This window comes from Corvus moneduloides, chromosome 3 (assembly GCF_009650955.1).
Source record: "Corvus moneduloides isolate bCorMon1 chromosome 3, bCorMon1.pri, whole genome shotgun sequence".
Lineage (NCBI taxonomy): Eukaryota > Metazoa > Chordata > Aves > Passeriformes > Corvidae > Corvus > Corvus moneduloides.
Window position 1 is genome coordinate 95,486,130 of NC_045478.1, and position 14,297 is coordinate 95,500,426.

Consider the following 14,297-nt stretch of genomic DNA (forward strand, 5'->3'; position numbering starts at 1 on the left):
GACTTTTTCAAAACATCCTTTCTTACTTGATTGTGATACAGTTTTACAAATTTCAAGTCTCCCTTGACATAGAAAGATGTGAGTGTTTAGTTATCTTTTGAACTCTTCACATTCTTTCTGCCTTCCATGTTCTTTATGCTGCTCATTACATTTTACTCTTGAAGAAACTGAAATCCAACTGAAGAATTTAAAAGTAAGGTTATGTCATTATAGCTCTCTTGGACTGCAAACCCAGTCCTTTTTTCAAGCCAGCTTCTTATTATTTGCCTGATGAACCAAACATGAGTTTTGTTACAATCATAAAAACTGCAGGAGAACTTACATTGCTGAATGTGTGAGTCTGACCTGACAGCATACTGATTGAAGGACAAAAATGCTCAATCTTTGGGATTCTTAAGTAGGTTTAAGCATTTAGCATACTTTCCCCTGTTACACATGGGGATGTCTACAGGATATGAATAAGAAGTGAACAAATATTAAATTTTAGAGTACAGTATCTAATTCTTTGGTTTGCGTTATTGGTAATTCAGAAAGAATGGTATTGTAAAAAGATGCTTTTAACAGAAGTACTTCCCCCTTGGGGAAACAAAAAACTGTCTTTTTCATCTTATCTCACAGTATAATGTGCTTTAGAATGAGATGCAGAGTTGTTAGTGTGACACTGGGTGACAAACAAAATGCACAAACAAAAAAAAAGTGCTTTTAGCAGACTCTTCATATCGCAATTTTATCTTAAATATACAGTCACATTCCAGTTCGGAAGAAATGCTGAAACAAGTATTCCCTAATTGTTTCTGGCTATAAAAATGTCTCAAGTCTTTTTCAAAAAGCCTTTGTGAAAACAATATTCAGTTTTTATTAACTCCTTAGGCTCTGTTCCTGCTAGACTACTGCCCAAGTTTATCTTCTCCTAGGTCTTCAAATCCTTGAAAGTTCTATGATATTTTAAAAGTCTGGCAGTGTTGTTTTAGCTGGGTCCTTTGTGACTTACTTGAAGCACAGTGTTGCCAAAAATAAGTAAATTGAAATCAGTGTCATGCTTCTCGGTGTGGATGCTGCCTGCCTACTGAAAAAAGCTGCTTTCTTTTACTCCATGGAAAATTTCACCTCACTAACACAATTCTAAGAGACGTTGGAATTATTTTTATATTTAGACTTGGCTCCCAAAACTGAACCTGTATTTGAGTGTCAAGAGAAAGTGAGGTGTTCATACTTCTTTTGGTCTTTGTCAAGATCAGAGGTGGCCCTAATTTGGACTCCCTACTGTAGAATTCAGCTGTGCTTTGGCTAGTACTTGCTGCTGGAAGTCATGTAAGTGAAGTGAGAAGAAAACTGATGAAGGATCCTTCAATTCTAGCATTTGTAGCCATTTTCCATAGAGCCTTTGTTTTTCTGTCTGCAGAGGCATTGCATACACGTACTTCTGTATGGCTGTAAGATAATGCTGTGAGTTTGCAAACTCATTTTTGTAGCCTGTCCAAGTTTGTATTGTCAAGTGGAAGCACTGTGTGCTTCCACTACGACTCTGTACATCCCTACACAAGTCAGTGATTTTGCAATTCCTAAAATACATTAGGTAAGAAGGTACCTGATCAGTTGCTTCTACGGTGAAGGATCAGTGTAACTATTCTTGCTGAATAGAACAAGTTGTCTTCGTGTAAGCTTGCATTCAGTTTTTTCCAAGTTAATAACAAAAAAAAGAATAAATTAGTTCTGCTATCTAAAAATACAACCAATACACTTGAAGAAAGGTAAATAGGGGGAAAAAACCTCATCCACCCTGGAATTGTTTCATAGAAATAGTAGAGCAAACAGTAAGGCTGCAGTGAGAACCTAAGGGTGACAGCAGGTAGTAAATGAACAGAGTGGTGCTTTCTAGGAGTAAAAAAATAATGTGAACAGAAGTATAGACACAGTACCACATATCATACCAAAAATAAGGTAATTAATTTCTCAACAAAGTAGTAATGCCCAGCCTAATGTGTGTGATTTTGTGTCTTGGTATAGGCAAGGCTGGAAAAGGAAAAGAACTTTGAGGAAAAAACTATTAAAAATATGATAGCATGTAGATTGGACTAAATAATCAGAACAAACAGAATAAAAGCAACAACCTATCTCGAACTGCAGTGTGCAAATGTCTGAATCAGTACATACGGTGTGACTCAAACAATTATAGCAGTGTTTAATTAATATTTTTCTAATGTTTATTACAGCAAAATCTGACACTGGATATCAAAGAAAATTCTGTAATTTCTGTTTTATGGAAATGTGTTTGAAAGAAAGGTAGCAGTGAAGTGGTGGCTAGGAGACATGAAACTTGTGTTTGACAAGGCTATTTTTAAATACACCTTAACCACTCTGAAATGGCAAACAGTTCTTTTCAGTCGTTTTACACAGGCAAGTAATTTCAGGTGGGGCATTGCCTTTATGTGCATCCATTATATAAGTTGATAAATACTTACTTCCTTAGTAATTATTAGGCTTTTAGGAATGAAAAGTACTTGCAGGGTTTAAAAGATCAATATGCAGTGGATCTGAACCTGTTACTGGCACTGAGTCATTTTGTATCAGGTTATGCACTAAAATCAGGAGGGCCTAGTGTAAATAAGCAGAAATGTCCGACTTATGCTTGCTCCTGAATATTTTATAGCTCCCCTTTGCCTTTGAATGATCAAATTATTTTTAAAAACACTTCTTACAAGTGTGTATTTTGTTTTTGGGATCTACAGTTGTTAAACTGTTGTATAACTATTGTTATATACAAAACCCATGGTTAGTGAATGGTAATTCAGTTTTTATTTTGGAAAATAGGAGTCTGGGTCCAGGGGAGAGTAAGAGTGGTGATTTCACAAAGTTACTGCTTGAAATCCTGTTTTACAAACAGACTTTTCTGGCAAAGAACATTCTGAGTGGATCTGAAATTACCAGCACGGCAAAAATATGTTAAATACTATGCTTTCCTGAATGTGACCTTACTTTTTGAGCTGAAGTTTTGTTTTTTTGTTTCCTCAGAAAACTGCTTAAAGCCAAATTTTACTTCCCTTGCACATGTAGAACTGTACATAACTGCCTTAGAAATTCCTCCTGTTCTCATGGGACTGCTGAAGGAAGAAGGCATGACCTAACTGTGAGAACCTCAGGAAATGAATGGTAGACTGAAATGCAAGCTTCATTTTTCAGTTTTTGAAAAGCTGCTCTACCACATAAATATTATGACTGCCTCATAGTTCATCTCTTCTGTATTTGTTCTTCAGTATACTAATTTGAGGCTGGAATCTGTTCTGTTGGAGTGTTTGAGTGCTGTTTCCAGTATTGACAAAAAGAAGCTGTTTGACTTTGTTTCCTATTTCTGTCTTCTTTCCACTGAATTATTGGATTTTGTATACTCAACTCCTGTGTACTTACATATGTCAGCCCAAGATCTCAAAAAGCCTGTTCTTGATCAAGCAGGGAGATGGCCAAAAGACTTTACTGGGGGTTTTAGTCATGCCCAGTCTTCTGGATCAGTGGTCTCCAAAGTGAGGTGTGCAAGGCAATCCTTTGGGTTGTGAGTGGGCTGTTTAGCAAATAAATATTTTATCCTTTTTGGCTTTCTATTTTTGTGTGTGTTTGATAATGCCCACAACTCAGTAGAGTTCTATACATGTGTAAAATTTCTAAATCAATATACATGTATGTTTGGTGGGGGGATGTTCTCAAAAAGGTTTGTGAGACCAGGTTCTACATGAACATGACTGCACTTTCATGTCTCTTTTAGCCTGTTTTTTGGTTGGGAGAGAGAGAAGAGGTTAGTGCATTTTCCAGTATGAAAAGCAAAGAATTTATAAAAGTCCACCTACATAATGCTCAAATCCTTTTAATTGAAATGGAAATGTTTCATTGCTTAGTATTGCGGAAGTTGTTTATTTGACTATAAAGTAGTTCTACTCTTGGTGAGGTAGAAAATGTATGCAAAACTGTAGGATTCTGTGTTGGTTTCATTAATCTTCTGTCCCCCCAAAAACTGTACATCAGCCATCTTAAAAAAAAAAAAGCTGCCACGCATCTCTTCATTTTAAGTTCTTTGGCTACGCAATTTCTTTGGTGCAGTGTGGTTGTGGTATCTGCATCTTGCTGTTGTGCTGGTGTTCTGTTTCTCACACCTGCCTTTTCCTGCTCAGGAAGTGTGCCCTGATCTGTCTGCTAGGGAGTGGGGATGCTTAACAAGCCTGTTTTCTGCACTCTTCTGGGTACAACTTTGAGCTCAGACCTCCTGAGTGCACCACACCTTATTCACTGTGGGATCTAGTTCTTGGTCTTCAAACTACTTGTTAGAGTTACTTTTGAAATTATTTCAGCACAGGAGGACTTAATGTAATTTCTAGGATGTTGAAAAGAGGAAATAGAAACTAGCTGTCAACATTTGAAAGGTATGAAGAAAGATTTAGTGTAATTAATTCTTTATTCATATTTTTGCAGATTCTGGTCCAAAATCAGAGTTTTGTTTAAGGCAAACTCGAACAGATGATGCGACTTTAATCTAGTGTGACTTGCCTGCATGTATTTTCAAGTGCTCAAAGGGAATTCACATTTGATTATTTGCACCATAGTGCACTGCATAAAATATTCATGGAAGTGTCACTTTTCCATAGGTGGCACTCCAGGGCAAAGACAGGGACTTTGGACATTTTTAAAGTAATAAGTATGAAATGCAAGTTGAAAAAAACATATGCTGTTTGGTACTGGTGTCCTGCAGCAACTGACAAATCATTTTTAGACCAGCAAAAAATGATTATACCTGTATTGGTTTTGACAGGGGTTCAGAGTTTGGTAGCTAAGGTTACTGCAAGAAGTTCTGCAAATCAGAAGAGTGTGAGCAGTTAAAAAGAATGACATATCCTCTTAAACTACACTCTAGTTGCTGGACTATTAATGTTTGGTATCTGGTGTCTTCAGTGGGAATCTACAGAACTGATACACAGTCCAATTGTGTGAAATGGTGTGAACCCAGTAAAAGTTACAAGGTAACTTCACTGGGCTTGGGAGACTCCAGCCTTTTTCTGAATTTCCTGTTTGAAGCTGATGTGCTCTAGAGTAATGAACCACTTAAATTACAAGCATGTTACTAGTTTTAAACAAATCCAGAAGACAAATCCTGAACGCTAATGCTAATCAGGGTTGGATACTGGGAACAAAACTAAGAATGTATTCTGTATTGAATAATGTGTTTGTATCTTGAGTATGATTGTATACATTACATCAAATTTCAGATTTGTTTTTTATGCACAATATTATGGGCATTTTGATACATAACTCTGTAAGGCATTCTGCAAACATGACTAACTCATATATTTGCTGTGTTAGAAAATTACTTCGTATAATAGCAATTTCCAAACTGAACTTTCATGGTTTTTATAGTACAGCACAAACCAGGAAGTTTTGTAAATCTATTTTAAGTTTCACAGTTAAGAATTCTATTAACACCTAAAATAGAAATGCAGGATTTTTCATGGCAATTTCAAGGAGGGAAATTGAGAACACAATTCCTTTTTTTGTAAAGCAATGTTTATTTTAAAATGTTGATTCTCAAGTTTTTCATTTTTCTGTATGCTTAGCCTTATTAATTTTGCTTTGATAGGTATCTTTGAGGTTCTCAAAGTGATGCACAAATTGGGGGTGGACCTTGATGCAGAAACATATACAGACTATGTTTTTAAAAACTTTGCTGATACTAAAACTGCCCATGCCCAGCTGAAGGTGAGTTTACACATAAAATTTTTTAAAATTACTATTACATGGCTTCTTTTATTATGTTCTCTGTGAAGGCTTTAGATCCCAGTAGTGCTCCAAACATGAACCTGGTATGATGAAGCCTTTTCAGAATATTTAGAATACTTTTCAAACAGTTGTTGCACTGATGGTTTATCATGTCTTTCTGCTGCTTTTCTTTTTCTTCTTCAGAGCTAACCAAAATATTTTGCTCCAGACCTAGTAGCTTTCTGTTTCCTGAAGTAGAAAAGTAAATTAATGAATAATGCCCTTTTTTTTTACTGGGGATTGGAAGTACTACAATTGTTTCTGGTGAATATTTTTTTTTGCTTGCTAAAGAATTGAGAATTGGAGACCAAATTTAACTGTCCCAGTCTTTCTGCCTTTTGTAACTTTGTCTCTTGCAGTTGATTTCAATACAAAAAAATTTTGATCAGTAGCAACTCATTTGGCTGCCATATAGACTTCTGTAGAGCACTTTCTATGTTCTCAGCAGCTACAAGCTACCTTTGGGAAGGAAGTGTTTAAAAATATGAAGTTTCAGAAGGTCTTCTCTGTGTGTAGTGCCATGATTGATTGCTGATTGCTTTTTCTCTAGGAAAATGGCTGCCTGTTTGAAAGTGCTGGGCTCTACATAGCAGAACTGAGAAGTGAAGCACTGCAGGGGAGACTGGACAACGTTCTTTCTATAAGTGAGTATTTTTCATGTTGCATGTTACTACATACTTGGTGGTAGTGTTGATTGGCTGTAGCTTAAGAGATTTATTTGTATTCAAATGTGAGGTTTCAAGATATGTGGGGAACTTGAGCAAAGTGCTTATCATGGGAGGTCTTCTATGATGACTTGGCAGATTGAAACTACCAATTCTAAACCATAAATCACAGTTTAATTCTTCTTTGGTATTGAACCTGGCCATAAGATTTACATATTTGCAAATAACAGCTTTACTGTGATTGTGACAGGAATGTGACACTCTTTGTACTTAGAGAGCTTAAGCAAAGAGTTTGTTTTTCACAAGGCCTGTGAGGTGGTTGTTTGCAGCATCAGTGACTACAGAATGTGAGGAACGATACAGCTCTGAAGTACTACAGAGTTACTAATGAAAGAACCAACTTTAAAGAACTGGTGGGCACTGACATTAACCTGAGGGTGTTCTGCTGATCTCTTGGTCATGGAAGTCGTGTATAAATGTGATTGGTTAATTAGGCATTGAATTGTAGCATGTTTAAGAGTTTTCTCCAAAGACTGTTCTGATGATCAGTGCTTGCAAAAATTAATTTACATCATTGACTAAATGTATGGGATGGGATAATTTGCTTGGTTAAGTAGGAATATGTGAGTCTCTTCAAAATTTTTTATTTAAAAAAATAAATAGTTTTTATTTTCCTAGTATACTGAGCTGTTAATAAAACACCTAAACTTGATACAGAAAGATCTCTTTGTAAACAACAGTTTTATGTGTCCAAAGCTTATGGAGAAGCTTAAGCAGTTGTTTGCTGCAGTTGTCATTAACTGTTTTATTTAACAAATACAGAAATAAGTAGTGTATATACCATAACTCTGGGAAGCTGTTGTGTTGCATATGAGGAAATTGGGTAGTTACTAATCAGTGATTTGATTTTGGTATTGGAGAGTTACCCATTAGTGAATCTTCAAGATTCACCTTATATTTTCCCACTATTTTGTTTAGTTTTATTACCCAAAAAAAAAAAAAAAGAGCATAAACCCAACCATTGACCCTAAAAAAATGAAGTACCTAAAATAACTTTGAAATTTTTTTCAAAGGAGAACTGTTTATTAAGAGCAATGACATTTCTGCTGGAATGTGAAATAGTTGGTTTTTTTGGTTTTTTTCCCCCTCCATGAAAATGTAGGCCCCTCCACTCATTCTGGTTAACTGAAATAGGCTGGTTTTAATCTGTTGTAAGACCCAAATACATGTATGCCTGGTATATGGTAAATGTATATGATATCAAAAGTATGACACAGGCACAGATAGTAGGTTGAGTTCTGTCTTACTGCCATGAAATTCGTATCACATATTATTTAGCCATTGTTGGTGAGTTGAATTTAAATCTTGTAGTGGTATTCCTGTTTACAAAGACTAGGGTTAATAATTCATGGAGACATATCAAATTTCTTTGAACTTGAGCTTTAAAGGAAGCTACTCCGTAAATAGTTTACCAAGCTGAAATGAATGCTAGTAAATCTAATTAGCACCTGTGTGATGATAAGGCACGGATATTAAACAGCTGATTTTTTTTTTTTTTTTTTTGACTTGTCTCCTTTTGCAGTATTACAAAGAGGGAAAAATAGACGCAGTATGGAAAATAGTTTGAGATTGTCTCATCAGTGTAGTCAGAGGAGGCAAAGGTTGGTTATTAATGCTGGCTGCTATCTAGGTGTATTGATTCAGCTTCTCATGCCTTATAAATGTATAGATTTCTGCTACTGACAAGATGAAAACTCCGAAGCATCAGCTGAGGAATCTGGGCACATAAGGCAGCGTACATGAGAGCCGCTTTTTCCCTTTATCATGCCGTTCCATTCCACTTCATTGTCAGCCCCTTGATTTTCTCAGACTTGTTTGTTGCTAAGGAAACCAGGTTGCCGATTGTCAGCAGCAGCTGAGCATACTAAGATGCTTTTCTGCTTGTCTTTTTATGAGCAAAAAGTTTAATATACTGCTGGAGGGGAATTTGTATTGAGGGTGTCTTGAAACCAACTTTACCTGAGATTTTCAAACAAAAAGAAATGTTCCAGCATTTAAAACTGGAGTTAGACTAAGGAAGTGCTTTTAGCATGTTCTTGCCTTTGACTTCCTGGGTTCCTTTAGAGCTGGTGTTTTTATTTTGGTTATCTTCTACCATATTGCAGCCCTTGCTGAAAGGGCCCTGTGCAGTCAGGTTTTTACAGCAGTTAATTCCATTGTGATGCTGAAGTGAGATGATGATAACTTCATACAGGACATAAATGCACCCACTACTGTATTTTTTTCTTTGCTGGTCTACTGTGCTGGAATGAGAGACAGCAATTCTCCAGGAAGAAGGTAGAATGATACGGAATATTTAGCCAAGAAATTATGTAAAGATTAGGACATGAAGCATAACTGTAAATGATCTCTCAGGGACATCTGAGTTTAAGTGATTTTGCAGTTTTCCTTTGTGTTGAAATATTATTGTAAATAATAATATTAAAAAACATGTAGAACTGCATATTTGTCTCTTCCCCCCCCCCCCCCTTTAGATTTAATTTAATTCAGTGGGTAGCACTTTAGATGGAACTACTTTTTCTTTCTTGTCAGGAATTTACACTAGCAGAAGCAAACACCTAAGAAAGTGTTGTGCCACTGATTTTTTGCTTGGATCTTTAAAATTTTATTTTTATTATTATTTCAAAAAAAAAAGGGGCAAAATTTTAAAACCTATTTTAAGGCAGGCATTCAGTCTAAAACAATTAGCAAACCATTTGCCTTCAGTGGATCTATTTTGGTTCCAGTACTAATATCTCAGCTTTTCGTGATTAGGATTGTTTGAGGTTTGTTTTGCTTTTTGGAATTAGTCTTGTACTTTCTTACAGACAAAGATGCTTTATGCAATTAATAATTTGTATAAAAAGCTAATGTATTAACTCTTGCCATGAAAGGCAATGTAGAAGGAAAACTTCTCTCTCTCTGAATATTTGATTGCTTTTGAAATGGATCAGATTTAGATAAAATACCAGGACCATTTCAAATACTTTGATATTTTAAATTTTGATTTATAAGTGTTTGTCAGCATTTAGAAAACTATCAAAATAGCTTTTCTAATGCTGGTCTGTTTACATGATCTACTTAGTTGTTGCAGTTCAGGGGTTTTTTTGACAATGACTGTTGAGAAACATTGCTTTCATTTACAGTGTCTTCAGCAAACACACCTGCTATTGATTGTCGTCTGTTTAGAAACAGCCTCATTTTGGGTTTTAAAAGGTAAGGTTGTTATATGAATACCTTTTTTTTCCTCTGTACCAAATTTTCCTCTCTTTCTTGTCTTGTTGAGCAGGAGTTTGTACAGTTTTTTGCCCCCTGCTCTGTGTTTTAGAAGTAGCATTCCAAGTCAGTTAGGGGATACTGTAGTTCCTCCCTGCTTTTCTCATTTTCCTTGCCTCTGCTATTCGCTTGAAGCATTATATATAGTAGATTAAAAAAAAATTCAGTATTCTTTGTTCTGTGGTATTTGCCAGTATATAAACTTAGGGTAGTAAACATTTGGGGAATTTATCTTTATTCACTTTTTTTTATCAACAGCTATGCTAATGTAAAATTTCACTGAAGATTATTACTATTAACCTGTAAAGTAATAGGGTGCTTGATGAAGACGAAATACCAGTAGGAGCCTGGCATATTTTGCTACATCTGCTATCTTTCTGTGCCCTCTGGGTTAATAAGGCTCCTGAACACTTACATGTAACACCTAGTTCTGAGCTACATTGCCAGGGCTTTGTATTCACAGCCATATGGTTCCGTTCTGCAAGGCAGGTTCCTTGTGAACTTGCAAGGTTGTCTCAAGCTTATGCAAGTATATGTGAATTAGCTAGCAGTTCTATCATGCACTGCTTGCCCCAGTCAAACATTTAGCACTGGGAATGATAGGTTTTGTTTTCAGCATGCCTCCACCACAGGGAACAAGAGAAGTCACTTAATATTGCCACTTAATATTAATATACACTCAGGACCAGGGTTTGAAGGCTGATTTTGTAATTTCCTGGAGTTTTGTAATGAGTGTGAGTTCGAACTGTGTTTGGGTTGGATATTAGTAAAACCTAACAGGTAAATATGACCAAAATAATTCCCTAGTAAATTGCATGTTCTGTCTATCTAGCTGGTCCTGTTGTATCATGGGCAAAGGAGGAGAAAAAGAAAGCCAGGGTTGAAATTGGTTAGCTAGGCCCTGGCTGGCCTTGGCATCCAAGGGATAAGTGAAATACTGTTTTAGATCCAGTAAGAGTATATTGCTATTCCTTTGAATAGTCAGTCCCAGAATTATCTGTTTCATATGTATTAATTAAAGTAAGAGATTTTCTAAACATGTTTTCTCTCTTTAAGTATCGATAAATGTCCAGCTGAAGTAGGACTTTCACTGGAAAGCAAACCTTGCCAATATTTACCACACGCAACAAATGGTAGCCTGAAATATCCCTGCTACTGGCAAACTGTGCAGGTGTGCAGAATGTGATTTAAAGTATCTTTAAAATGTCATCATCTTGCTAGCAAACTAGTTGCTAAAAATCATAGTCTCCTCAAGTGAAACAGTTACTCCCCTCTTAGTGAGAACAGTTCCTACTGTTATTGGACATCTGGGCTGAAAATTCAGAATTCTGATGGAAATTAAGGTTAGAGGTCTTTTGGTGTGATTTTTTTGGGGGGTGAGGTGGTGTTTTTTTTCTCTTTTTATTTCAGCTGTCCTTGCCACATTTAAGTGTGGCGTAAGTTTTGTTTATCCGTTTATATTACTCTTTTGTTTGCTTTTCTTGCTACCTGGTTTCAGACACTGTGTACAAGGTTGCCTGCGCCCAGATTTTACCCTTACATTATTTCTGAAAGCATGCCCACTCATGTTTCCTTTTCTGTTTTAAACTTAATGGCTAGAACAGCCTGAGCATGAAACATGAGGATATGATAGGAGAGAAGAAAGACTATTTGTAGGTTTTGTAAAGACCACAGCAAAATTTTATGGCTAAATGCAGGTCTTGAGTGTTCAAATGAACAAAGTTCAGGATTGGAGTACAAAAGTACAAGGTAGGGATGCCAGGGATGCATGAACAATGTCTGTGGCAGACTAGTTTATGGATTTCTGTTGAAACTGCTCTTCTCTAGTAACTGCTTCAAAGTATTCCCATTCTATTTGCCTGATGTGCCATTACTATTTCAGAGTCAAGTACTTTAGGAAATTGATGCATTTGATATCTGCAGTTCATTGTCATCCTGTCAGTGGTGGAGTGAGTTCACCCAACAAAGCTTAACTAACCTCACAGATGGCATTTTCTTTTTCCTCTGTGTGGACCTGCATTTGACTCATTTTCAAATACAAGTGGCAGTTGCACAGAAGGAAAAAATGTTTCATAGGCTTGAACCTCCTAAATAAAATCCAAAACTTCTGTGAATGCTTTCAAGTTTTCGTGCGTCTGTTCACACTGACATCTTATTTTCCTCTAATGAGAATTACAGGAAGATAAAATAATATCATAAGTTTTTGTTCTCTTACCCTTGCCTATGTTAATGCTGTTTTATAGTTGTTGGAAAGTTACAGTTCTTGAAAAGTTATAGCTTCTAACGAGAATTTTGAAGTTCTATGAATTACAGGAAGACATCAGGTTTTTAATACTTGAGACAGCTGGTTTACATTAAGATGTCAGGGGTTTTATACTTTAGTGAACTGGTTGATGTGATTTTTGGATGTAACCTCATGATGTACAGAGAAGTGTTCTTCCCCAAGTTCTGTTCCAATCTATGAGGGAAGAAATTCTATGTTTTGTTTTCTACTTTTTAAAATATTATGTGTTTTTCTCACTATAGTGAACATTATACCTTAAGAGATTTGATTCATTTCTTTTTTTATAATTAGTTTAAATACATCAATAGCTGCCCGTAGTTATCTTGGTGAATTAAAAGTCTAATGCACAGGAGACTTAGATTTTTTTTCTAGCAAATTCCATGTCTCAAGTATTTTCTATGTAAAGTGCAGCTTATTTGAGTGAAGCTTATTTTCTTGAAATGCTAAATAGAGAAATATAAACCAAAAAAATACAATTAGGATATGTTAAAAAATTGAACTAAGACCAAAACTAAAACACTTTCTAGTCGTAAGTGATCTATTTGGAATGTTGCATTATTTTAGGTTTTTTAGCTGAAATTATGACCGTATCGAGTGTCCTAAAAAGTCCTAAACTTACTCTGTACAAAATTAGTTTAAACAGTATGTAGCAATTATTGTATTTTAATTTTATCTAAATAAGATCCTCAGTGTTAATGTTCTGTGTTGTTTTAAAGAAAGCTACAAGAGTAAAATAATTCTATTGCTTTCAATTTGTTATCCTTTGCTGCCCTCTTCAGCTCAGATGATGTACATCTATGGAGCAAGGTAAGTGGAGATAAAACTGTAAATAAAATCAAGATTCTCTAGGCATTGCATGTTTATGGTGTACTATTGTAAATCTGAATTCTGAGACTGAAAATTGTAGACCTGATTAATTTGAGCAAGACTTCTGTCAGTGGCAGACTGTACCAAGTGTATTGAGTTTTCAAATTGGACAGTTAAGTGAAATTGTGAAAAATCAAGTGTGTTACCATGTCATGTAGCTTATGCTACTGCAGTTTCTAGATCAATGCAATTACAGCTGAAGATGGCTGTAGCTTCTGGAACAAAGTCTGCCAGGGTTGTGCCATCTGACATCAATTCACTTTCCTGCCCTCCCTAAACTTTCTTCCTATCCTCACGTGAGTGCTAATAAAATAGTAAGGCAGACTTAGTTTTTCAAAGTTCCTGTTATAGGACTTAAAGCATCGAAGTCAAAGCCAGATAAAAGAAATTAAGTGGATGAAATCAAAGGGAAATTAGTGATCATGTTGCCGACCCTGCGTTAGGGCTACATTAGAAAGACACGGCAATATAACTTGGTCAGTAGATTTTGCACAGCATTAGAATAGAGGAGATGTTGGCAGATGCTGCATTGGATGTGGTTTCAGGATTTGGGAAGGGATGCATTGTGCTTTTTGTTGTTATTCTTCAGTACTGTAACTGCTGACTAATAAAAGTACATTTTAGGTTTTGCAAAGAAATCTTGGAATGAAATGGAAATTGGGATTTGGAAAGTTACTGATCAATGATTTGCATAAAATCAGTACAGGATTTTTTGCATTTTACTACCTTTTACTGTTATGTGATGATTCTCGTGAGAGGATGTTTTTGTCTGCTGCCTCTATCCTTCCTTTTTTGCATAAAAAAAAAAAAGGAGAGCAGGGAAAGAAAAAAGGGGATCTCTTATTGGTCCCATTATGAAAATAATTTTGAAGGACAGTTAGAGAGCTGAAGTGATTGTAGTCTGTGAAGTTAATATGTAGAGTTAATTCTGCTCTTCATCACAATGGAAGAAAAATAAATTCTGTTGTCTTCACTAAATTTAAGAGTAAATACATGCATTGAACTTCTAAAATAAGAAATGCTAACTTGGGAAATAAATAGACACGAATAACTTTACACATGTTTTTGGACAATTCATCCCTTTTAGTATTCTGATATTTGATTCAAAAGAACTGTTAATGACTTCCTTGGATTTTATTGCAGTGTGTATTGATTTGTCATAGGAAGATGAGGGGAAAAGGGCAGAAAAATGCTGTAGTTTTACTGTGAACAGTGTTCATGGTGTTGGTAGAATGAAAAATAATAGATAAGATATTCAGTTGCACATTTGGTATTTTCTGGCTTTACTTACCCATTTTCATCAAAAATTGAAGGTGAGGATTCCTTTTCTTTTGTCATTACTTAAAACACAGCACTTTGGCAGTGAGACT

The 14,297-nt window shown here is 35.7% G+C and overlaps 1 protein-coding gene across 2 annotated transcripts in view; it reads left to right on the top strand.

Annotated features, from left to right (window-relative positions):
• Positions 1-14,297, top strand: part of LRPPRC (leucine rich pentatricopeptide repeat containing) — an 87,836-nt gene that overhangs the window by 18,535 nt on the left and 55,004 nt on the right. For both annotated transcript variants that reach the window (XM_032102850.1, XM_032102849.1), the window contains exons 12-15: positions 5,618-5,736; positions 6,347-6,440; positions 9,647-9,716; positions 12,840-12,867. In XM_032102850.1, coding sequence (XP_031958741.1) covers positions 5,618-5,736; positions 6,347-6,440; positions 9,647-9,716; positions 12,840-12,867 — 311 coding nt within the window. The remainder of the gene's footprint in view (positions 1-5,617; positions 5,737-6,346; positions 6,441-9,646; positions 9,717-12,839; positions 12,868-14,297) is intronic.